This window comes from Sciurus carolinensis, chromosome 2 (genome assembly GCF_902686445.1).
Source record: "Sciurus carolinensis chromosome 2, mSciCar1.2, whole genome shotgun sequence".
Classification (NCBI taxonomy): Eukaryota; Metazoa; Chordata; class Mammalia; order Rodentia; family Sciuridae; genus Sciurus; species Sciurus carolinensis.
In genome coordinates this window covers 188,027,030-188,053,891 of record NC_062214.1, presented here as the reverse complement: position 1 = coordinate 188,053,891, position 26,862 = coordinate 188,027,030, and the positions used below count along the sequence as shown (strand labels likewise).

The window sequence follows — 26,862 nt, the reverse complement described above, 5'->3', positions numbered from 1 at the left end:
GATCCTTAGGCTGACATGGTCCTCATTGCCTGATCAGTAGATAATGCTGGAAATTATAGGTTTCTCAAATATCATCTCTCTCTTTGCTTCATCTATATATTGGTGGACTAATTTATGGGAATGAATTTATGGGTAAGATTTACAGATTTTCCGGGATGAGGAGTGATGAACCTGAGAGACTGGCTTAGGGGGTGACAGGCCTAGGAAAGTACGCAGACCTTCTGAGTTAAAATTGTACCTCCTTGTCCTTCTTTGTCTCCTCTATTTCTTCTGTCCTATCTCACTCTGCCAATGCATCTCGACTTCCATTAATTTGCAACTCTCGTCATTGAATTCCATTGGGAATTTCCTTCATTCTGTCACCATTAATGCATGGCATATGATTGAGAATAAGTTAAAGTAGTTATTATTGTAATTGTTACAGTGAGGCTGTAGTACCCAGTTATTCAATTAAACATTAATCTAACTGTGGGGGTATTTGTAGCACTGCAATCAGTTGATCTTAAGGAAATCATCCTTGATAATCTGGATAAGGTCTCATCCAATCAGTTAGACCTGAGAAACTTAACTCTTCCCCTAAGGAAGAAGTAGTTTCTGTCCGTGGACTGTGGACTCTCAACGTCAGCTCTTCCCCAAGAGTGTGTACCCCTCTGGGGACCCTCCCCAGACCCCACTATCACGTAAATTCCTTGAGGTGTGTGTGTGTGTGTGTGTAGATGTATCCTGCTAGTCATTTCTTGGTGGAACTCTGACTGATGCAAGCCTATTTAAGATTGTGCTTAAAAATGTATTTATAACCGGTGTGGTGGCACACACCTGTAATCACAGTGACTGGGAAGCTGAAGTAGGAGGATCACAATTTGAGGCCAGCCTCAGTAATTTAGGGAGGCCCTAAGCAATTTAGTGAGGCCATGTCTCAAAAATAAAAAATTAAAAAGGCTGCGGATGTAGGTCAGTGGTAAAAACCCCACTGCGTTCAATCCCCAGCACCAAAATATTAAATTAAAATTCATTTAAGTTGGGCATGGAGGTGCCCATCTATTATCCCAGCTACTCAAGAGGCTGAGGCAGGTGGACTGCAAGTTCAAGGACTTAGCAGGAACCTGTCTCAAAAAAAATTTTATTTTTAAAGCTGGGGGTGTAGTGGTAAAACACTTGCCTAACATGCAGAGGCCCTGAGTTCAATTCTTAGGGGGGAAAAAAAGCTCATTTAAATCTAATCCTAAGCATTCTTTATAACATAACATACAATTTTTAACCTTGTCCTATTTAATAAGTAACCCATACTGTTTATGTTGCCAAATACTTGGTCCTTGTCCCTGATGCCAATCCAACAATGAGAACAGTTTTGAAAGGAAAAAGAAGGCTTATTGCTTTGCTAGAAAAGGATAAACATAAGGGACTTCTTTTGTCCCAGAGGCTGTGATTCTGCCAAAAGAGGTGATTCAAAAGCTACATTCTGTTGGAGTTGTAATTCACTTGTGATTTTGGGAGACAGTTATTTCTGAGATCTTCTGGTGCCATCCCCAAAGTCTGGATTACTTTGTTCCTATGGTTAGGGTTAGGTGTGTGTGTTCAAGGACGGATAAATCTACCTAAAATGGGGAAGAAAGGTAATCCTGTTTCCCCTGGGATTAGGGAGGGGGAGAGATTAGGGAGGAGCAGAGAGGAAGAAAAAGAAACACACCATTTTAAAACTAATTTGCAGTGGCAGAGCAAGGGCTATATTCAAAGCATAAAGTGGACCACTGTTACATTTAATTTTACCCTAAATGATTGTACGACAAATTATTTCATGTTTATTTTGGACATCAGTTCAAACTGTCCCTCTGAAGGTTCAGAAACTGAGTCCTCCACTAAAATCAATGGACAATAGACAAACAGGAGAAAAGCCATCGCAAGTTTATTAACATTGCGAAAGGACAAAATTACAATTGAAATATCTTAATTGATTTTCCATTCTAAAATCAAGCAACACTTAATTCTATAAAACAGAATAAATGGGCTGGGGTTGTGGCTCAGTGGTAGTGCTCTCCTAGCATGTGTGAGGCCCTGGGTTCGATCCTCAGCACCTCATAAAAATAAAATAAAGGTATTGTGTTCACTTACAACTAAAACAAAAAACAAAAACAAAATTAAAAACCAGAATAAATGTTCCAAGAACTAAGAAGAGATTGGTTTTACAAACAAAGGCTAAAGAAAGCAGAAACAAAGACCAAATATTGAATTGCTCATTTCCAACTTTCCTTATAAAGCAGGGACAGCGAGCCAGAACAAGAGAAAATTAACTATTGGTTAACATTGGGTTACTTCAGGTCACTTCTTTTTGTGTTTAAGAGTTTAAAGCAGAAGGAGCTTCATTATCATGTGGATGGAAACTATCCTGTACGGGAAGTTTGGCTATTGTCTCTGGCTTATCCTGGTCTCTTATCTCTTGGTGACTTGGAACTTTGATTTTTAGTTCCATTTGTTGAGTATTAATCCATGCGCTTAGTCCAAAACAATGTTTTGTATTTCATACAGAATACGAAACTTGGAAGAAGAGTAGATGGTTGGGGTTTGAATACCCTCTTGATATGAAGTCAGGGAAATGGAGAGTGTAGGCAATTTAGAATAATAAATGATTTTAGGTGAGAAGAATGGGCCCAGGAGACAAATTAGTTTGTCAATGGTTTCTTTTAGAATTTGAATGAGTCGTTGTGACAACGCCTACGGAGGTGTGGTTTCATCCCCCTCTTCTTTCCTGCGATCTTGGAGTGGGGTGGGGGTGAAGCAAATGGCGTTTGTGGGAACAGTATTCAGGCAGAAGAGGGACTATCAGAGTGTAGCCTCTTCCAGCATCTGCCCTTTAACTTAAATAATCAGCGTACCAGGGTACCACCTTCGGGGGCGACTTTCCCCGGACTTCGCCACACCCAGCTAAAGGACTGCGTTTGCTTTTCAGGAAAAAAATGAACTACTTTTGTTTTCATAATTTTCCAGTTTTGTTGACAAGTGTTGAGTTTCAGACTTGTCTCTGCAGTTGGGGATGAAGGCCCCAACGCTGAGAATTACTTACCCTGATTATTACGGTACCAATTGAGCCCTTCGAGGTCTTTTTGCAACAAGGAGGGCTAGGAAACATCAGTTCTAATAACGGATAGAGGAATGCAGGCAGCAGCTGCACTGCACTGAGCTTTTAGAACTGGCCCTCGCGGCTCAGCCCCAGGTCCAGAAAAAGAATGCCCTCACAAGTTTCTAGGCTCGCCACGCCAGTGCGCGCTGCACAGCATCTCCCCAGGCCTGCGCGAACCTCGCTGCACAAGTCTGACCTATCCCGGAAGCTCATCGCGTCCATCCTAAAGGAGACCGCTGGCTGCTCGGGACCCCGCGCTCCGGGCAGGTCCCGAGTGCCGAATCCCGCCCACGGCGCCGGAGAACATTGTCCGAAGCGCGCACAGAAAGCCCCAGGGCCAAGCTACCCGCGCCCGCCAGGCAGGGGCAGAGGCGGCGAGCGGCCTCCAAGCCCGTACGCCGGCCGGCGCGCCGAGGCCCGAGGCAGATTCCACGCCCCTTCCGAACCCCGGAGCGGAGCTGATGACGAACACAGGGCGCGACGGACGCACACGCCGCCCTGCGCACACACGACGGTGCGTGCAGGGAAACGCGAGGGAGTCCCGGGCCGTCACCGGCGCGACCAGCGTCCCGCCTCCTCCGCTCCCGGCGCTCCCGCCACCTCGGCAACTCCGCGCCCACCTTCCGCCTCCGTGCGAAGCCTCCGCCGCAGCGAGGCTGCTGGCCTCGCTCCTGTCTCTTTAAATGGTGGGGCCGACTGGCGGCCCCTGCAGCTGCTGCCTGGGTGGCCCCGCGCGCCGCTTTTGAGGGGCGAGCCAAGATGGCGGCGGCTTTGGCTCGGTGAGGAAGACGGAAGAGGCGGTGGCAGTGGAGAAGGGAAAGCGACTTTCAGCAGCCAGGGGCGCTGCGGCGGCCGGGGGCGTTCGGAGTCTCTCGGGCGGTGTTAGCAGTTGCAGTAAGAGCAGGCGCCCGTCGGCTTCGGACATTTGAAGCAGGGGGAGCGGAGCGGGGCTACTGGGCGCGGAGGCAAGGCCAGGTACAAGGAAGGAAAAAATGGCGGCGGCGGCGGCCTGAGGAGGCGGTGGCGGCGCGGGAAGCGGCTTGGCCGAGATCATGGCGGAGGCGGGAGCCGGGCAGTGACCGGAGCCCCGCGTTTCTACCGCGGCGGGGCGGGAGGCTCCGCAGCCCCGCGTGCCCCTCTCGGGGCTGCCGTGCGGCCGGGCCTGGACAATAGCGCCGCGGAGCCGGAGGCGAGAGAAGTCGGCGGTCCAGAGCTCGGGCCCGGGAACTGGCCATGCGGGCGGCGGCGCGGCCCCGCGGCGGTCACCGGCAGCAGTGAGGCCCGGGAGTCCTCCGCTTGCGGGCGCCCGCCTCTCCCGGACCCCGTTCCTGGGCGACTGTGGCCGGGCTCCCGCCCCGGCCTCCGGTCGGCACGATGACCGACACCCGGCGGCGGGTGAAGGTTTACACGCTCAACGAGGACCGGCAGTGGGACGACCGGGGCACCGGGCATGTGTCGTCCGGCTACGTGGAGCGGCTGAAGGGCATGTCCCTGCTTGTCAGGGCCGAGAGCGACGGTGAGTGCAGCCTCTCGCGGCGGGATCCTCGCCACCCCCACGGCGCGGGGCCACCTCCCTGGTGCTTGGGTGCAGTGGCGCTCGCCCGGCGAGAACCGAGGGGCGGTGTACCGGGGGCTCCGCGGAGCGCGCGCAGGTGTCTGCTCTCTCCCAGTGCCTGGTGGCTTTTAGGGTTCGAGGAGAGCCAAGTACTTTGAGTTGTGCCGCCCGTGAGCGTGGAGAGGTCGGGGACCTGGGATCGGAGGCCGAGCGTACTCTTCTTTTGCACTAGAGTGACCTTGAGAAAGGCGCTGATGAGTCCGACCAGCCTTAGTTCACCCATCTGTAAAGCAGGCGGGCAACTTTGGTTTGAGCAAAGAAAGTTCTTAGCTGCCGCACGCTTTGAGGAACATTTCCCTGGGTGCGTGTCTCCTTCGTTTTCTTTTGTAACATTTCGACTGCATCTTTCTGATCCTGTTGCTGAGTGGCCACACTGATTCGTGTGTCTGGTAACTCCACGCTTAGCCGACAAAATGGTGTTTTGCTTTGTGAGGATAGGTTTGTGTTCACCAGCGTTGTTTGTCTTTTTCGTTGGAATGCAGGATTTTTTTCTTTCTTAATGTGTGTAAGGTTCCTGCAATCTTGGAATCATTTTATTGCGAGCTTTTTTGGTTGCTCGAATGTGTGTTCATGATTTGATTTGGTTAACAGGTGGGGAGAAGTTGGTAGATACTTTTAAAACCTTTTGAATCTGCACTAGTTCCTTGTTGCAGGTACTTTGAAACAACCCTCAAGGTCCAAAGACCAAGTAGTTCGAAAATAACAGGGTTTCACATTTTAAAAGACTTAACTCCCTTTTAGAGTTAAGAGATGGTCACTAACCTCAGTGGCATTCTGTGAATTTCATGTTAAAGGAAATGTTCACAATTGGGTAAAACTAACTTCAGATTTTTTTCTTCCAAATGTGAAAGTAGTTATTGTCCATCTCCACCTGTCTTGTTACATTAGTCTATGATTTTATTGTAGCTAATTATATCAGTTTATTATGATTGTAGTTCTGTATCTGAATTAGTTACAAATTATTTGAAGAATTTTCTTCGTTGGATTTACCCAGAACTTTTAATTTCATAAAAAACTAGACTCTTCTGTTATAGAAGATCCTAGGATCATTGGTATTTGATCAAATTTGAGAAAGGTAATTTGGGTTATATGACTCACAGTTTATCTTTTATAGAGTTATTTAAAATAACTTAAAACCTGGGAAAATTTATTTCCTTTTAGGGGCATTTAAAGTTTTTAATGTAATGGATATACTTTTCAGAGAACTGACTTATTTTTTGCCTCCTTAGAATACAACTTGAATGTCAGGAGTTTCTCTGCCTCTACGTCTGTGTACAGGTGGAAAACTTTTTACATAGTTGAAGTGTGGGCTTTTAGGTTTGGTTAGCTTTTTTGGAGTGGTGCCTGGAGTGGGGTAGGGGCTCTGCTAATGCACCACACTTCCAGCACCCAGTTAGCTACCTTTGAGATGAAAGTATGTATATTTTAGACCAATTTTTTGAAATTTCATGTTAGAGTTTATGTATATAGCTTCACATCATGTGTCTTATTTGGTTCTTGAAAAGAGGCCTTTAAAGGCATTTATGAGCATTAGAATAATGTCATAGTACTTATTATAGGGAACCATACTCTACTAATATGGCATTATAAAGGACTGGTAGGGTTTTTTTTTTTTTTTTTCCTCCCCATTTGTTTTTAATACTTAGAAAATAACTTGTAATTCCTTCCATTTGGAAGTTTGGGGGTTCTGCAATAAAGCAGGTTGAATGGCTAACACAAAGTATCTTTAATTTTTATCTCATAGGAAAAGAAAGCTGAACTAAACTACTGATCTGCCCTTGCAATTTTTTTTTTCTCCCATTTACTGGGAATTGAACCCAGGGGCACTCTACCACTGATTTACATCCCTAGTCCTTTTTTATTTTTTATTTTGAAACAGGGTCTGGCTTAGTTGCTGAAGATGGCCTCAAGTTGCAGCTCTCCTGCCTCAGCCTCCCAAGTTTCTGGGATTCCAGCCTTGGGCCAACGTGCCAAGACACACTCTCCCCACCCTTTTTTTTGTTGTTGTTTTGTTTTTTCCCCTTCCAAGTCAGGGTTTCACAAGTTGCTAAGCCTGGCCTCCAACACATGATCCTCCTGAGTCACTGGGATTGCAGACATGCGCCACTGCACCCAGCTACCCTTGTATATTTAAGTTGTGGATTTAGAAAAGTTCCAGGATACTTGTGAAGTAATCTTTAGCTTGATGATTAACTTTTGTTTTCCTAACATGAAAATTTCAAGCAGGTATAATAATAGTGAAATTTTATCCAGTGCCCACTATGTGCCTGGTATTCTTTAAGCAATTTACTTGTATTGACTTAATTACATAATTCATAAGCAATTCTTAAAACAATTCTTATGTAGGTACTATAATTAGTCATATTTTGCAGATAGGAAAGCTGAGGCTCGGAGGTGGTAAGTAATTTACTTAACTGAATTGGTGCAAGGTCACCATTCAGTTTAGGAGTGATGGTCTAAATTTGAGTGAGAAATCTAGCCTATGGTGGAAGTCAGTTTCATTAACTGCAGTAAATTTAAAGCATTTGATGTTTTTTTCTTGATATCAAGGTTTATTTCAAGAAAATGAAAATAACTTTTAGTCCAAACATTCAAAGTTATTTTTTTTTTAATTTATTTTGCAGTACTGGGGATTGAACCCAGGACCTTGTGCTTGCGAGGCAAACATTCTACCAACTGAGCTATATCCCCAGCCCATAGTTTAATATTTTTGAGCTACATCTGAAAGTTAACTGTGTTAACTGCTAGTTTGGGTCACCCATTATCATGTGCTTCCCCTGTCCTCCACTAGAGGATATGTGATAATTTTTTTATTGTGATAAACAAAATGGGAGTATTTCTGATTTTCCATAAATGAGTCATTTATCCAATAGAAACTTAAAATTATTGAGTTTTTCCATGCTTGGACTAGATCTACTAATTGTATTTAAAAAAATTTTTTTATTTGTAAGTGGACACAATGCCTTTATTTTGTTTATTTATATTTATGTGGTGCTGAGGATCGAACCCAGTGCCTCACACGTGCTAGGCAAGTACTCAACCTCTGAGCTACAACCCCAGCCCCTACTAATTTTAAGAGGTTTTTTTTTTTTTTTTTTTTTTTTTTTTCTGAATTTTTTTACAAAATACAGATCAAAGGGATTGACTATTTCCCACAATTCTGTAGGTTTTTGGTCTGTATCTTTAAACACAGTAAATGTTTAAGCTGGGAGTGGTGGCACATGCCTGTAATCATAGTGACTTGGGAGGCTGAGGGGAAGAGATTCAAAAGTTTGAGGCCAGACTGGGCAATTTAACATGACCCTGTCTCAAAATAAAAAGTAAAAATAAACAACAGGTTGGGGATGTGGCTCATTGGTAAAGTGCCCCTGAGTTTAATCTGGGGATTAAACCACCATATAAATAATGTTTTATTCCTAGCAGGGTTTTTTTTTGGGGGGGGGGGGGTTGGTACTGGGGATTGTACCCAGGGTCTTGCTAAATTGCAGAGTTGCGGAGGCTGACCTTCAACTTATGATCCTCCTGCCTCAGCCTCCTGAGTTGCTGGAATTTCAGACCTGCACCACCATGCCCACCTGAAGGATATCTTTGTGTATGAGTGGTGCTCGGGTTGAATCCACAGCCTAGCACATGCTAAGCAGGCACTCTAACAATGGGCAACAATCTGACTTGCCTCAGTGGTTAAACAGATTAAATTCTCACTGTTCCAGACAAGAAGAAAGTGAGACATGGGGGAAATATTCAAAGTAGAAATGCTTGCTAATGATAAAACTAGAAGCCTGTGCTGCTGTCTCCTGATAGAAAGTTACAGAACTCTATCTTGATTGTAGGTGGGTCTGCCTCTACCCCTAAGAACAGGAGGTCACAACACCTTTGATGGAAAAGTCTTTTTATTTTTTGCTGCTATGGTGAGAGAAATGAACAGGTAGCATCAGCATGTTTTATTGCTCTTCTTCTGAGTAAGGGCAGTATAGTATCTTGCATATAGTAAGCATTCCAAATGTATGCTTAGTTACTAAGAAGAGCTGGGTGTCACTACTGGGGAAGGTATTTCACTTTGAAATGATTACTTAAACATTTTTTCCTTGTGTACATCAGCTTTATTGATTGTCCTCAGATAACCAAAACATTACTTTTCTGTTGCTTGTGACTGGTGGGGTTTGTGTTGTGGCAGCTTAATCCAGAGGCTCTGCTACTGAACTACATCCCCAGCTCTTTTTGCCTTATTTTGAATCAGGGCCTCACTAAGTTGTTGAGACTGGCCTCAAATTGGGGTCCTCCTGCCTCAGCCTCCTAAGTCCCTGAGTTAAAGGCATGTACCACCACGCCCAGCCTCTTCAGTTTTTAAATGCCATTATGTTAATTACCAGCCAAAAAATAAAAAAGGGAGCTTGCAACATAGAGCAGAACCAAAATAGGTTTAAAGCATACATTAGTCTCCAACCCAGATGATAGTTTTAGGTTCTGTTTTTTGTTTGTTTTTTGTTTCTTTTTGCATTGCTGGAAATGGAACTCAGAGTCCTGCAAATATTAGGCAAGCTCTCTACTACTGAGGTATCCACCACCCCAATAACTCATTTTTGATGGCTAGTACTTTCTTCCCACTATTGAAGCATAGTACCTAATCCTTGCCCTTTGCTTTGTCTATCGATGAGGTCAATATTCTGGAGAAGCTGACAGGTTGAACTGCTTATTTTAGGAGTGACAGTTGGAGTTACTCGTTGAAATCCTTCAGTATTTACCCAAATTAAAACTAATGCCAGGACCAAAGTTTTTCAACCCCAGATACTCCCAGACTACCTGAATCTGATTCACTAGTTGATTGAGAACCATAAAAATTATAGGCATTCTCTATGCCAACTCATTTTTCTAGTGAAAGGATATCAGATCTGTACAAATGAGTTTTCCGGCTAAATAAAACTGCATACTGGAAATTTTTAAATGTCAATAATTTTTATGAAATGTTTACTAAATAAATTCTTTTTCTAAACAGTATAATGAACCTATGTTGATTATCTTTCACTTGTAATGTGTTTCAGGATCACCATTATTAGCGCTCATTTTTCTGCTATACAACAGTTTAGTGATAGTATATGCGCTGAAACTCCCAAATATTGAGGACTGGTTATTACTAGATAGTGGGATAGTTGCTTCAGTATAAATTTTCAGTTCATACTCATTATAACACTCTGAGGTGGGTATCATTATTACTAACCATAAATCTTGCCATATTGATTCTTTGACTAGTTTACTTTAGTGGTCTGTTTTTCTACACCCAACCCAAAATTCAGATTATTTATTTATTCTGTTTATGAGATTGAATCCAGGGATTTACCACTGAGCTATGTCCCCAGTCTGTCCGTCTTTTCTCCCTTCCCATCCTCTCTCCTTCCTTCCCTTTTCCCAGGATCTAAGTAGCTTAGGTCCTCACTAAGTTGCTGAGGCTGCCCTGGAACTTGTCTCCTCCTGTCTCCAATCTCATGAGTAGCTGGGATTATAGGTATGCACCACCATGCCCAGCTAGATTTTTTTTTTTTTAATGTAAAGTCTTTCCATTGTAAAATAGTTGCTGTAGCCACTGCTTTTGAATTCTCTGAGACTTTGTAAATTATACCTTACTGTGCACTACAAGCTACCAATCCACAGAAGTGTTTTGTTTTACTGGGGGTTGGCAACAGGTTACAGGAAAGGCCCTCAAATTTCATTTTATAGAACCAAGATGTTATGAAGCAGGGAGGGGACATTTTTAGACCTAATTATTGATACTCATAGTTGTACAATTTATTTTAGTATCACTTTTTCTTCCTAACAGTATAATACACCTCCTACCTGCAGTTGTCTTAGTAACATTCTGAGTATATAGACCTCCATTATCAGTATATTTTGGGCATTTGTTTAAGTCAAGATTTGTCTCATTTAAAAGAAGCATATGATGGGTGCAGTGGTGCACACCTTTTCTCCTAGCTACATAGTTGACTGAGGCAGAAGGATCACAAGTTCAAGATTAGTGTGGGCAATTTTTTGACAGCCTGACTGGGATGTAGTTCAGTGGTGGAACACTTGCCTATCACGTGCAAGCTCTGGGTTAAATCCCCAGTGTTCCCCAAAAAAGGTGGGGGGAGGTAGCATAGTATTCCACACGTATTTAACTCATGTAGTACCCTGTTGATAGTATTTCTCAGATTTTTCCCCTTATGGTGCATTTATACTTTTAAATTCAGGATCCCCAGATGCTCTTTAATTTAGGTTGTATCTATTGATACCAGCCATTTAGAAATTAAACCTGAGACTTCACTGGAAACATTAATTTACTTAAACATAGTTTTTTTTTTAATATTACATTTTGAAAAATAGCATTTTTAAAGAAAAATAATTTTCTGAAACAATTTTTTTTTGCAAATCTCCTTGACATGTGGATGAATTTAAAAAAAAAAAAACAATGTTCTCATCTGCTTCTGCATTTCATATATTCTGTAGGCTTTGTGAGAGAATTGAGTGAAAAAGGCAAATAACCTTTTAGTGCCATTATGACTTTCCACACCCCACCTGGTGTCTCCAGATCAGGCTTTGAGAACTGATGGTATAGAGAATTTGGGTTTTTTTGCCGTTACAGCCGGTGCTAATGAAATCTATTTATCTTCTTTGGTGCCTATTTGAAGGCGTAGGGTAATTGTTTAGAAGACTTGTTGGAAGTGTGTTTGGTAGGTAAATAAAATGTGTAAAGATTGTGCTGATTTTCAGTCATGGAAATAGTGAATGTGAATTAAGGACACCTGGCCTGATCATTCTCTCTGAGTTTGCTTTATCTCTCTTTCCTTCCTGATCTTTCTCCGGTCTTGATATTTGAGTTTGTGTGTTGGTTTTCGTAGTGCTAGAGATTGAATCCAACGATGTAGTACCACTGGCTACATTCCCAGCCCCACCAGTGCCTTCCTCCTACCCCCTAAATTTTGAGACAGGGTCCCACTAAGGTTGTCAAGGCTGGCCTCAGACTTGTAATTCTCTTGTCCCAGCCTCCTGAGTCATCAAGATCGTAGATTTGCACCACCGTGCCTGGCAGTATTGGAATTTCTGTAGAGGAATCTTTCTCTGGTCTTTGTGACTCTCAGATGTGTAGAAGGAGTGGAGGTTGTTTGTGTGTGTGGGGGGGGGGATGTCTCTTGGGAGATAGGGGCATGAACTTCCTTGGAGATAATAGATGTGTTTCATGAATTAGTTGGGTGGGGAATGCAGCAGGTCTTGATTGTGTGCTTCAGTTATTAAGTTACATCGGGCATACCCCTTATCAGAAGCATGCATTTGCTACTCTTGGTGAGAACCTTCTGTTTTCTACTAAGGGTCATACTGCTGATTTTCCCCCTGTTGGTGTGGCAAATACCTCTGACCTAAAGTTGAACTCTGTATTCCCGTCCATAGCCATACTACTAGGGTAGAATTACTGTTGCTAGTATTGTAGATATAATAATTGATAGAAAAAAATAAACTTAAGGGAGGAAGGATTGTTAATACATAGTAAAACTTTTTCAATTCATTAGAGAGGTGTTCGTAACTTGACCCTATAGGGACTAGTAGATGGCAGAGGAATACCTACTAGATGAACTCTGAATAAAACCAGTAATGTGTCTTAATAGCTGACTTAGCTCCCAAATTGAAAGACTGTTTTCCTTGCTTCCCCCTCCTTATCTCTTAGAGCAGGTATGGTATTGGAGACCAAAACTGGACTTCCTGAAATGTCTTAGCCCAAAGCTATATAAGATGGCCGAAATGGGTTTCATGAGAGGTATTTTCCTCTAACATCCTGAATTATCCAGAAAAAAATTAACACTGCCAGAAGTTTCTTGTATACTCTTGTGTTAACCAGGACTTTGGAAGGGAACTTGTAATGTTTTCCTTTCTAATTATATGAACCCTGTGTCACTACTGAGAAAGTTTTTTGAAGAAAATGAAAAAAGGACCTGGTACTTAAAATAATTCCAATGGGGATTAGGTAGCTGACAGTGTCATCCCATTGCTGGGGTTTTGCTTTTAGTAGCTGTGAAGTCAGGTATGTGTTTCTTTTCTCTTTTTTCCTTTCAGATTTATTACTAGTGCTTCAAATTACAACATTTTGGAATGAGCAGTGACAGGTCTTTGGGTGTTCTTTAAATACAAAGTGCCAGTCTTTTCTGGTAAATATTGATTTGTACCCAGAAAAAATAACCAAATATAACAGTTTTAGTGATACACTATCAATGTAATTTACCCAAATTGTAAATGTAGCAGTTGTTAAAATCAATTTGTTTTACTATTTAATAAATCGTCTTAACCGTCTTTTGTCTACAAACTTTCCCACAGTATAAAAAGACTCTTTAAAAGCTGCATGACAACTTTTTAAACTACAAAGATCGTGTTGGAAAAATGAGGAATTATTTTTCTAGTTTGAATTTAAGTTTTTTAAATCTGTCATTCATATATAAGTATGTTGAGAAGTGGAGAAAAAGAAGCTTCCTTCCTGTTGATGGATTTACCATGTCCGAAAATATAAATTATAAAGGATATATTCCAAATAAGAGTCTTTTCAGCAAAATGAATAGATGAGCAATTATTGCATCAGTTGTACCCATGGGAGAGGTCCTCTTGAAGAAAGCATTTTTATAGAATCTTCTGTAAAGGATAATTAGCCACCTCTAATGATTGATCTTTTACTAAATATCATAAAAGTCCATGTGCTTTTCTATAAGCTCTACATGTGTTCTTATGTAGGTATCTAGTGTTCAGGTGTTCAACATTAGCTCTTCCATCTATCATTCTTAAATCTCCTTGGAAGTCTACCAGCACAATTATCTTGCTATCATCTAATATCCCCCCCCCCCACGTGCTGGGGATTGAACTCAGGGCCTTGTGCATACAAGGCAAGCACTCTACCAACTGAGCTATCTCCCCAGCCCTTGACTACAATATTCTGTATTCTTCAAGGTACCACCATGTTTATTAAATGCTTAGATTATTTCTATTAATCCTTCGAGTACCCCACTTTCATCAAAGTCTATGAAGTTGGCTATCACTTTGACATTTGGATGGTAAATACCTGCTTGACTATAACTTCCTCTGGTACATCACTGGTACCAGCTGAAAATACAAACACAGGGATGCCGTGTTGGAACTTGTCAAATAAATTCTCATCCTTCCTTGACTGTAACTTCAGGTTCTGCCTCAACTTCTTTTCTTCCTTTCTTTTTCTTTTTATTCTGAGACAGGGTCTCACTAAGTTGCTTAGGCTGGTCTCAAACTTGAGATCCTCCTGCCTTGGCCTCCCAAGTAGCTGAGAGATTGCTATTAGCATGTTCTACAGCACCCAGCTCTGCCACCATTTGTTTACCTTTTGGTAAAAGTTGCTCAGAAGCCGAACCAAAGGATTTAGTATGCCATTCTCCCATGACAGGGTACCTATCTTCTACAGTAAGAACAGAAACTTCAGTAGCATTGTTTTTTCTTTAGTTGTAATTGTTTCAACTGAGAATTGTCAACAATACTGTGACATATTGGACATCTTTCCCTTTGTAGGAAAATCTACTTAGTCGTAACAAAGTATCTTTTATCTGAAGTTTGGTAGTTCCTCATTTGATAAGACTTCAGAAAATTTCTTCCACTTTTGTAGGGTTCTTGGTGTAAAATGAACTTTTTGGGAATGCTGACATCATTTTCATACATGTGATAAGACTCTAGAGTCATTTCTTAAGTTTTGCAATCTTTATCTCAGTGGTCTTGGGCCTCTTTGGGGTGAATTTTGGCACCACCCCTGCCACTAGGTCACACATGCTAATGCTCCAATTCCCATCTGTCCTTACCAAGGTTATTGCATCCCTGGACAGGATCCTGGCATCTTCTGACTGGAATACAAGAGGTCATCCATGGTGGTTGTAAACCTTGCAAGTGCAGAGAAGCCCATGGTGCCCTGCCCCATGCGTGCATTTCTTGAAAGCACAGCTTGAGATGATAACTCCACTCCTCTGTGCCATGTGTTATTGACCTCTTATCTTAAACCTTGAAACTTCTAAAAGTACGTCAAAAAGGTTTGCAAATTATGTGTTCAACGTGATGAACGTGCCCAGAATAACCAACACACGTGAAATAACAGAACATAACCAGCATTCTAGAATCCTGCTTCCTCTGTTTTTTTTTTTTTTTTTTTTTTTTGCGGTACTGGGGATCGAACTCAGGGCCTTGTGCTTGTGAGGCAAGCACTCTACCAGTTGAGCTATATCCCCAGCCCTCCTCTGTTTTTAAAAGTTTTTATGTACTTAATAATTTAAACATTCAAAGTTTATGGTTCTTTTTTGTTGTTTTTGTATATCCATTAGTTTGTGTGCATCACTGTAATCTAATTTTAGAGCATTTTATCCCCTCTAGAAGAAATCATGTTTCCATTAGCAATCATTTTCATTTCCCTTTAGCCCTAAACAACCACTAATCTCTCTTCTATCTGTGTGAATTTACCTATTCCGGACATTTCATATAAACACATTCGTAGAATTTGTGATATTTTGTGACACTTCTTTCAGTTAGCATGTTTTCAAGGTTTATTTAAGGTGTGTCAGAATTTCATGACTTTGTGAAGTTAGCTGAGAGCTATTTCATTGGGTGGACATAACACATTTTATTTTTCCACTTATTTTCAGTTGATGGATATTTGAATTGCTTCCACTATTTACTATTATAAAAAATTCTGCTATAAACATTTTATGTTTTTGTGTGGGCGTGTTCTTGAGTGTATAATTAGGAGTGGAGTAGCAGGGTAACTGATAAACTTTTTTGGTTTGGGGAAGGAGTGCTAGGGATTGAACCCACGGTATGGTGCTCATGATCTAGCACTCTGAACACATGTTCTACCACTGAATTGCACCCCCAGCCCCTCTACATAACTTTTTGAGTAGCTACCTAATCACTTCATTTTATCTTCCAACAAGTATGAGTGTTCTAATTTCTTTACATTGTTGTGAACACTTGTTACTGTCTTTTCTTCCGTTATAGAGTCCCAGGGAGGTTGAAATGGTACCTCATTTGTGGTTTTGATTTGTATTTTCTTAATGCCTGTGCTATTGACCATCTTTTCATATGCTTTTTGATTTTCTTTTTTTGGAGAAATATCTATCCAAGTGCATTTTTTTAATTGTTTTATCTTTATTATTGAATTTGAAGAATTCATATGTATTCCGGATGTGAATGCTTTATCAGATATATGATTTCCAAATCTTTTTTTCCCATTCTCTGCATTGGCTTTTCGCTTGATGGCATTGTTTGCAGTGTGAACAATTAAAAGTTTTAAATTCTAGTGATGTACGATTTATCATCATTTATCAGTGGATGTCCAAATTTTTCTTTCGGATACGTGTAATTTTGTGTAGTTTTAATACTTATAAAGAGGCATTTACTTACTCAGTTTGCTTCTATGCCATTGAGCCTCTTCTGTCTTCTAAAATAAAATTTTATAAAATAACCTAGTTCTTTAATGCACTGTATTTTTACTTATGTGGTTTTCTAGAGATGGATTGTTTTGGGGATGTGAGGTTTTACTAGAATACTTTTTTTAAGAAAGTTATGTTTAAAGTATAATTGCATGTGTTCCCTGACTAATCTTTGAAAAGTTTAAGTTTGATCTGCAAGTCCCTAGTATAATTTTTGTTTGTTTGTTTATTTGTTTGTGGTACTGAGGATTGAACCCAGGGGCACTTTATTACTGATCTACATCCCCAGTCCTTTTTATTTATTTATTTATTTTTTGAGATAGGGTCTTGCTAAGTTACCCATCTGGCATTGAACTTGGACAGCCTCCTCCCTCAGCCTACCAGGTAGCTGGGATTACACACTTGACTATGGTTGATTATAATGGATAACAGTACAACGTAGTTTTTGTTTTAAAGTTCAAACAATACTTCACAAAGGTAGTGGAAGGCTTTTAGTTTTGTGTTTTCTTTTGTGGTGTGTGGTGCTGGGGATTGAACCCAGGGCCTCTTATAGGCTAATAAGTGTGTGTTTTATTTACCACTGACTTATACCCTCACCCTGTACACATTCTGTTAATTTACCTCCTGCTTTTTCATGTTATGAATGTATCATAGCACAGTTGTTAAATCATCACAAAGCTAAAAACCTGATTATTGTATGTAAAGAGAATTGTAAAAGCAATCGAAATTTTGTTGTAATTAATCTGGCAAAATTTGGAAAAGGGCATATTAAAAGTTTCCTAAAATGTAGAAATTCTTGTCTGAACTTGAGTAAGCCAAAAATAGTTGTGGGGCAGGAGCAGAAGAAGGAAAAAAAAAGCTTAAGTAAGGGGAACTTTGAGGGTACCTGTGGGGGGGAAATTACTTAGAACATTCAGGTATCTTAAGTACAGACAGGATAAGACAGATTTGGGGTTAATCAGGTCACCTGTGCCAGACTGTGGGAGGAATTGTGGAAAGTGGGAAGATGTTTATGTGCACAGGACACTCACAAATTGAGTCATCACAATTTGGTAAATGCTGGTGTTTTATTGTTCTCAGTATCTAACAGCACTGTTCTGAACAATTAGTGAATCGTAGTTCACTGATACTAGGCAGCATTATAAAATTAATAAATTAGTTTTAGCCTAAAGGCGAGGTAAGTTTGGAAATGTTAAGGCAACTGACTCTTCTCAATTATCTAGCTGCTATTTGGAGTGGGTAAAGCAGCTGTAATATGAGAAGAAACAAAAGCACTGTACCAGACAGCTGCAGAGGAAGCTGCTGCTGCTTAAGCATTTTGGGCCAGAACTTGTCTTCAGGTTGTGTGTCCCGAGTAGAACTGGTTGATGAGAAGGTAGGTATAATTCATGTTTCAAAATTTGCTCTTTCTCAGAAAGTGTGGTTATTTTCTAGATATTATGAGCCTTCCACTGCCAGGGTAAAAACAGAAATGTGTGAATTAGCTTATTGTGAGGAATTAAATTGATTATTTGAAGATGGAGAACTATGGCAGTTCCTTGTTGTTGTTTCTTTTTGTTGTTTTGTTTTTGTTAGTTCTTTATTAAGAAAAAGAAATATTGAGCTAGGTTCAGTGGTGCACATCTGTACTCCCAGCTACTTGGGAAGCTGAGGCAGGAGGATTGCAAGTTCCAGGCCAGCCTCAGCAACTTAGCCAGACCCTGTCTCAAAATAAAAAATAAAAAGGACTGGGGATATACCCCAGTGGTGGAGCATCCTTGGGTTTGATCCCCAGTACCTTTAAAAAGAATAGAAAAGAATAGTAATATTAGTCAGATGTGGTAGCACATGCCTGTAATCCCAGCTATTTGGGAGACTGATGCAGGAGGCTGGTTTGAGCCTGTGAGTTCCAGACCATCCTGGGCAACATAGTGAGACCCCGTATCCCAAAAAAAGAAAAAAAAGAAAGAAAGAATAAAAAATGAGTTGGGTGCAGTGGCATACACCTGTAATACCAGTGACTCAGGAGGCTGAGGCAGGAGGATTACGAGTTCAAAGCCAGTCTCAGCAAAAGTGAGGTGCCAGGCAACTCAGTGAGACACTGTCTCTACATAAAATACAAAATAGGTGTGGGGATGTGGCCCAGTGGTTGTGTGCCCCTGAGTTTAATCCTTGGTACCCACCCCCCAATAATAATTTTTAAAAAATGAAAGAAACATGAGACTTTCTAAAGGTGATATATAATTTGGGTATAACCTTGGCTTATGCTTTATGTTATCAAATTTCGCAAATTAATTCTTATTTCATTCTTAGTATGCGGTCATGGATCAGATGCTGTTACAGTCTTTATTTGCATATTTTAAAGTGTTTCTCCAAATCACACAGTATGTCAAAGACTTACACCCAGATCAACTGAAAAGAGCTCAAAGGCTCAAAACATAAAGCAATGATAAGGAGATGGAAATGTTATTGATTTTATCAATAAACATTGTATACACACATTGTAATATCACACTATATTCCATAAATATGTACAGTTATTACTTACTAATCAAAAAATTTAAGTTGGCAATAGGAAAGCTAACTGCCTGATTTGATCATATACATTATATGCATATATGGAATTATTACACTGCCGCATAAATGTGTACAATTGTTAGAATAATAATTTAGAAAATTAATTTTACTAAAAATAAGCCTAGATCATTTGACTTTGTGCCGTTTTCTGTACCCTTGTGCTGCATATAAATTTTTAGATTTTTATTACCATCCAGTTTGCTCTTCAGATTGTCATATCTGTCTTGTTAAAAGTAAGCATATGGGAGCTGGGAGTGTAGTTCAGTGGTGGAACACCTGTCTGCCATGAACAAGGCCCTGGACTCAGTCCCCAGCACTGCAAAACAAAAAAACAAAGTAAGCATGTATAAAGTACATTTCTTAAGTTACCAGTTATTATGTTTACACTTACATTGCTTTAAATTTTTTTCTTTAACTGAAGTTGGGTGTAAATTGCATCTGATGTTCAAAAAAGAAATATGTATATAAGGGAATATAATTTTGCTGTTTTGCAATAACATAATGGAATGTCTTGTTTTGTTTTGTTTTGTTTTTCTTTTTCATAGGTTCTCTGCTTTTAGAGTCCAAAATAAATCCTAATACTGCATACCAGAAACAACAGGTAAAAATTTGAAGATGTTGTGTTTTATCTTGCATATTATCCTCTCAGTTTGGTGATAAAATAAAAATTTACTGTTTTCTTACAATAAGAAACTCAGCAGTTTACAGCACATTTTGCCAGTCTAGTTACAAAATTTCTGCCAATTTCTTTAGTGTTTAAAGCAATTTTTTTTCAATGCTGGAGATTGAACCCAGGGCCTCTGTAGGCTAAAGCATATGCTCACTATTGCGCTACACCCCCAACCACACTTAATTTTTAAAATTTATTTTGAAAAACTTAAGATGAATTCATGTTCCTGATATTCTAGCAACTGAGTCTTGAATCTCTGCAGTTAAAACTAAAGTTATAGTTTCCATGTTTTTACCTGAAGAAAAAGGTGACCACTGACTTGACAAACCATCTACTAACAACTAAATGGTGAAGATTCCTTCTTATGATGTTGTAGATACTTGTGCAGATGTATAATAGTATCTCCCTATAGAGCAGCACTGTGTAGATAGCCTCAGGAGGGCCTTAGAGTGTTGATACCATTTTTGACAGTTAACTTCTGTTGAGTACATCTTTATGCCCTTCTAAAGTGTAAGCAGTGTCTGAAAGTAAATATTTCACACTGTCATCAAATGATGTTTATTCTGCATACACACTTACAATATACAGGATGCTTTTACAAAACTAGTGAAATCAAACTGTTCCTTTGCTGCCTTGAAGGTGCAGAGAGAAAAGAATTAAGTTGGAGCGTGGAGGTGCATGCTTGTAATCCTGTCTTAGCGATTCAGTAGGGTAAGACAAAGAGGATCTCAAGTTTGAGGCCAGCCTCAGCAATTAGCGAGGTCCTTAGCAATCTGTTGAGATTTCTGTCTCAAAATAAAAAGCACTGGGGATAGATCTCAGTGGTAAAGTGCCCCTAGGTTAAATCCCCAGTACCAGTAATAACAATAATTACTTTAGAAGAAAGAATGTTAACAGCCTGTTAATAAGTAAAATGTTTTGCTTCATCATTGACCATTAAAATACTACTAGAAGGGGGACTGGGCACAGTGGCACATGCTGGTAATCCCAGTGGCTTGGGAGGCTGAGGCAGGAGTATCTTGAGTTCAGAGCCAGCCTCAACAAAAAGCATGGTGCTAAAGCAACTCAATGAGACCCTGTCTCTACGTGAAATAGAAAAATAGGGCTGGGGATGTGACTCAGTGATTAAGTGCCCCCGAGTTCAATCCCTGGTTAACACACACACATCCCAGAAAAACAAAATACTACTAGAAGGAAGTTAATTTTATTTTGTCTATTAGATAGGCCTAAAAATTGTTACTTGCTAGACATCAAGGTAGTAGATAGAAAAACTGATAATTAACTCATAAATTTATTGAGTGGTGATTTATTTCCTCAGCAAACATTGGTATAATAGAAAACATATTGATAGTTTGCTGATCTATTAACATTTTGTTGTATTTACTGTTCTTAAAATGTTTAGGTTTGATTGAAATAGCTGAAGGCTGAATATTGTACTTTAAGGTTCCATAATTAAATTCATGGATTTTGAGGGATTTATCAGTTTAAGAGTAAAAGTACATTTACAAAATAGGAAAGATATAACCTCTTGAGAATGAGTGTCTCACTCAGCCTGTAGGTTGTTTGGTAAATAAAATGAACATTCAACTCTTCAAGGAAACCTGAGAGAACTAAAAAATAAAAAAATTTTTAATTTTAATTTTTATTTTTTGGTATTAAACCCTGGAGTGCTTGACCACTGAGCCACAACCCCGGCCTTTTTTATTTATTATTTTGAGACAGGGTCTCTCTAAGTTGCTTGGGCCTCAGCCTCCTGAGTTGCTGCTGGGATTATAGGCTTGTGCCACCGTGTCCAGCTCAGAACTATTTCTAAGTTGTTAAAACCTACTAAATTTGACAAGTGGGTAATTATGAACATAGAACATGTGTCTGTCTCCACCGTGATTTTAAGCATCAGTCTCTAAATGATTCTGAATATGTTATAACAAAGCAGTTATATTCAGTTATACTAATCTGTCTTAATACTAATACGATACTGGCTTTAACCTTATTCTAATGACCCTTATTGAACTGATATGTATAAATATTAACCAGAATTTTGGGAGCCATCTGCTTTGGGCAAGTTGTCTCCCCATTGCCCAAATAATTGTTTCTTACCAACATTATTCCCACCATCAAGACATGATACCTAATTTTACCGTGAATTTTCATAACAGTTATGTGTTATTTTACTTTAAAATGAGGAAATTGAAGTCAGATCACCCACTAAGTATGTGGGGATATTAGAATTTATACCTTGACCTCTTTACCTCTTAAACCTCTTAGTATTTTCATCCCATAGTATTTTTGAAGGAAAGTATCAGTTTTAATTTTATTTTACATGGAGCCTTATACATAAGTGCTCAATAAATATGCTGGACAGATAACCTTGTCAATTATTTAGGCTACCAGGATTACAGATTAACTACAGATTCTTTATAGTAATGATTAGCATTGATTGTGTAAATGAGTGGGAGTCACTGGGTTATTTCCAGATGTGCATAGACTGTGCACCCTATCAAACTGAAAATTCCTCTCCAGGCAGTTGTCATATATTTGTAAATTTTTTTTGATACTAGGAGTTGAACCCAGGGGCACTTTACTACTAGTCTATGCCCCAGTCCTTTTTATTTTGTTTGCTAAGTGCCCAGGCTGGCCTTGAACTTGTGATCCTCCTGCCTCAGCTTCCCAAGTTCCTAGGATTACGGGCATGTGTCGTGCCAGATTTAATATTTTTCTTTATTTTATACTCAGATACATCTAACTCATACTCACATTCTCCTCTTTGAGCCAGCTTGAAAAAAATGCTTATTGACAGTCCCTCCAAAGCTCGAAGATAGCTATTACATATCTTCTTAGGTTTCTTTATTTTAAAATGACTTTCCTTAGTGCTATTGTTTCTTAAATGAGGTGATTTATAAACCTCTCTCTATGAAATGACCCTTTTAAAAAACGGTGATTGCTAATATATTCATTTACTACTGATAAACTTGAAAGAATATCTTAAACTATATATATTTTTTATTATACCATGCATATTATAGAGTATAGATGTTTTGCACTATGGGGAATATAATATAAGATGGTCTCAGTATTACACATGCAGTGTCTTGCTGAGATTATATCGTAAGCCTCTTGAACTGTTTATTCTCTATTAAAAAAAATTCTCAGCTGGTCATAGTGGTATGTGCCTGTAGTCACTCCCAGCTACTTGGGATGCTGAGGCAGTAGGATTGCTTAAGCCTAGAAGTCAACACCACATAGTAAAACCCTGTCTCAAAATAAAGTGGTCCAAGAATAGAAGCTAAGGTGTGGTAGGTTCTATCAGCGTGCTGCTTCGTGAACCCTAGCACTTTTGTGAAATTTTAAAAATAACTGTTCAGATAAATGTTCGCATATTACAAATGTAGGCTGTTTATTTCAAGGCCTTTATGGACCTCACATGCCCCAGGTAAAGAACATTTGTTGAGGGAAAAGAAAAGTTGTTTTGTTTATTAATCTCAGTCTTCTGACATGCCTCTAGTAATAGTATACTCAGACTTAACTCTTTGGCCATTTTAGTGAGAGCATAAAATGTGACTTAATGTGCAAGGACAGTATTAGTGAAATGATTTATTTGTATGTTTTTACTAGTACAAAATTATGTACTCATTTTAAATTCATATATTGGTCAAACTTTGTTCTTAGGTAACATCTTTTTTAGATTTGGTAAAAATGAAGCATAAAAGACATTGATAATGCATTGGTAATTACCAGTGTTGCAAAAAGTAAAAATGAGTGATGTTCAAAATTCCTGTTGCTTTGTTCATTTGCCTTTTACTTTGTAATAATGTGTGTTAATCACTCAGACTCTTTTTTTTCCCCCCCTAATCCAAAGGATACTCTGATTGTGTGGTCTGAAGCAGAAAATTATGACTTGGCCCTTAGCTTTCAAGAAAAAGCTGGATGTGATGAAATTTGGGAGAAAATATGTCAGGTAATTTTAAAAATAGAAAATCAGTATGCTCTTTTAAAAGTTTTTTTTTTTTTTTTTTTTAAATAAATTTCAAATAGTTCTTTTAAATCTCTGTGAAAAGCTTGGTTTAAAGGAAGGTGTAATTTATTGACACCATACTACCCTGACTTTAGCTGAACTTAAGTTTTATATCTTACTGCCTTCTTGAGAACTCCTTTGAGTGTTCACTAGCACCTCCAACTTGATAATCCAAAATCAAGCACAATCTTCTAACCTAGATCTTTTTATCCGCCTGTCCCCCTCCTCTCAGTAAATGCCATGTAGTTGTGGAAACAGACTCGTGGGACCTCTCATTCTTCCCTCAGCCCCAGCATCCATTCTGTTCCTCAGTAATCAGCCTTGGATCCATTCCCTTTTCTTCCTTTTCTGCACTATTAGGCTACCATAATTTCTTCCCTGGTTTATTAGTTTCATCTTGACTGATCTTCCCAAATTCACTTTATAACTAGAATGATCTTTTTTAAAAAATACAAATGTGATCATGACACACTGTTCTTTTTTTCTTTTTCTTCTAATGTGCTCAAGTGACTCAACCCACTGGTTCTTGTTACAGACTCATTTGCTCATTTCCTCCTAGAGAGGTTTTCTCTACCTCCACATTTATTTCATCTGGAGAATAATCGTCAGGTTTTTTTCTTTCTTTTTCCTTTTTTTTTTTTCCTTTTTTTTAAATTGAGTCTCAAAAATGTGGCCCTCAGCAGCAGCAGGAGTATGACCTAGAAACCATGATCCCCAGGCCAGACCTACTACATCAGAAGCTAGGGTATTATGATGTTGTATTAACAAGCCCTGTAGGTCAGTGTGTAAAGGGCAAGGCAGTAAATATTTTAAACTTTATAGGCTATAAGCAACTTAGTGAGACCCTGTCTCAAAATAAAAACTGACTAGGGATGTAGTGTTTTAGCACCCCTGGGTTCACTCTCTGGTATCCAGAAAAAGCCATGGAGGCTGAGATTGTGGCTCATTGGTAGAGCACTTGCCTCGCATGTGTGAGGCACTGGGTTGGATTCTCAGCACTGCATATAAACAAATAAAATAAAAGATCCATCAATAACTAAAAATAAATAGCCATAAATTGCAGGCAAATGTAGAATTTGGCTAGTTTTGTCAACCCTCCTTTAGGTGATTCTGGTGCACCCTGAAGTTTGAGAGCCATAGCTTTAATAGAAATTACAGTACCCTTGAGGCACAGTTTTTTCTTAACTTTTTCTTACATTGTACAATTTATTTATTCAGATAGTAGTAGGTCTGGCCTGGAGAGTATGGTTTCTAGGTCATACTCCTGCTGCTGAGACTCAATCAAAAGAAAAAAAAAAAAACTGATGATTATTCTCCAGATGAAATAAATGTGAAGGTAGAGAAAACCTTTCTAGGAAGAAATGCACAAATAAGTCTGTAAGGAGAACCAGTGGGTTGAATCACTTGAGCACATTAAAAAAAAAAAAAAAAAAAAAAACTGAGTATTGAACTGAGCTGCATTTTTTTAAAATCGATTAACCTGCCTATTGATGCTGTCCTTTTCCTTCTCTAGAATGTGAAGGACTCAGTTTATATCCAAATGCCTTCTTTCTTTTTTCCTTTTCCTTTCCTTTTTTCTGTGGTACTGGGGATTTTTTTCTATTGAGCCAATATGTAAATCAAACCCGGCCTCATTCTGTAACTGTCGTGCCTGACTCTCTTTTAATATTGTTTGATCTTTACCTTTTCTTAGTCTTTTTTTTTTTTTCTTGTTGTCAGCAAACCTTTATTTTATTTATTTACTTATTTATTTATATGCAATGCTGAGAATTGAGCCCAGTGCCTCACACATGGCAGGCAAGTGCTTTACCACTGAGCCAGAACCCCAGCCCCCGTCTTTTTTTTTTTTTTTTTGTTTTGAGGTGCAGTCTCAGTTTTTTCATTTGGTACACAGGTGAATATTTGTGTTCTTTCTCTGCAGTAACTTACCTAAGAACCACTGTGTGTTTTGTTTTGTTCTTGCCTGGTCTTTCCCTCTTTTATTATATATAGTTGATCTTCAAAGTGTTGTTTCTCAATTACTCTTGTTTTTTGGTTTTGTTTTGGTCCTAGAGATTGAACCCAGGGACTTTTTATTATGATTTTTTGTTTTTTGGGGGGCCTTGTACTTACGATCCTCCTGCCTCAGTTGGCCGAGGCACTGAGACTACAAGTGTGTGCCATTGTTCTCAGCTCTCAGTCACTTTTTAAAATTAATTCTGTCTGTATTCATTAATCATTTTCTGGATCCTGGCTCATTCCAGGGAAGACATTATATTTTCCTTGTATATCAAAATAGCTAAAAATCTTACGTATTTTCATTTGCCCTCCTAGTTAATAATTACCAGGTCTAAACTCAAGAAGTCTTTCTCATTATTCTTGTCCCTTTTAGATTGGTTTATTAATTAGAATCTATCAGCTGGGCACAGTGGTGTAAGCCTGCATTTCCAGCAACTAAAGAGTCTGAGGCAGAAGGATTGCAAGTTCAAGGGCAGCCTGGGCAAGAACTGGAGATATAGTTTAGCAGCAGAGTGACCCTGGGTTCAATCCCCAGTACAACCCAAAACAAACGAAAGAACAAACATTTTTCTGTGGGTAAATCATAGCTTTGGTACTAGAACCTAAAACTATAATGAGAATGTATGTAATTAACAAATCTAGAACCAGCTTGAAACTGCCAGATATAAACCATGAATGTGTCTGGCCTCCTTTCATTGGTGCTGCCTACGGAGCTAAAGTCCAAACCATATCACCTTGCATGTGTTTCAAGACAAATACTTCAGGTCTTCCTCCCTTCAGGTATCCATCAACAGGTACCTCTTAACCATGCTGAGCAATTTAAACTTGGCTATTTCATATAAGCCTACATTTTATCTGTTTTATAAATAAAACTTTCACAGTAACTTAAAGTTGGAATTTATAGCAGCTTTTAGGATTCTGGGGGGTTAGAAAGGGCACAGGTTTGATTCCTTAACTTTCAGCAGATATTCTTGGGGGATAGCTCTGCTACTTCAGGTTGGGCTTACTTTATATGTGGCTTCATTTCTGTGTAGGTGTACTTGTAGCCTACTCAGCTTTTCCTACTCATGTCTTTGGGCTACCATCTAGCATTTGTAGGGATTATTGACCTACTTTGGTCCAAAGCCAGTTCACACTCTTTGACCCTTTCCTAGGATCAATGGACGTGTTTTCCTTGTTGCTTTACAGTTATATACTTTTACTATGATCACAGCACTCTGTATGATATTTGATATTTACAATATTGAAAAGCCTGGCCAGTCCTAGGAATGTTTCTGAGACTGGTCTTTTGGAAAATATATTATAAATGGCAGATCATGAATAGGTGTTTTGGCATTGGGCCTCTATGTTGTGGGTCTCCAAGAGATTCTTGGGCAGTCTTGGTTGGTTTAGCCTATCCTAGAAAACTGCTCTTGTCTATAGATCTTGTACTTTAAGAGAAAGTTCATTTTA

The 26,862-nt window shown here is 39.4% G+C and overlaps 1 protein-coding gene and 1 pseudogene across 2 annotated transcripts in view; one reads left to right on the top strand and one right to left on the bottom strand.

Annotated features, from left to right (window-relative positions):
- Positions 1-3,612: 3,612 nt before the first annotated feature.
- The window catches only part of Ppp4r3a (protein phosphatase 4 regulatory subunit 3A), a 42,424-nt gene continuing 19,174 nt past the window's right edge, over positions 3,613-26,862 (top strand). Inside the window, exons 1-3 of one of the 2 annotated variants that reach the window (XM_047538582.1) lie at positions 3,613-4,631; positions 19,276-19,331; positions 23,257-23,355. In XM_047538582.1, the coding sequence (XP_047394538.1) occupies positions 4,490-4,631; positions 19,276-19,331; positions 23,257-23,355 (297 nt within the window). In that variant the 5' untranslated portion in view covers positions 3,613-4,489. The remainder of the gene's footprint in view (positions 4,632-19,275; positions 19,332-23,256; positions 23,356-26,862) is intronic. The other variant, XM_047538583.1, reaches the window with a different exon arrangement.
- Positions 13,362-14,416, bottom strand: LOC124976002 (cytosolic 5'-nucleotidase 3A-like; annotated as a pseudogene).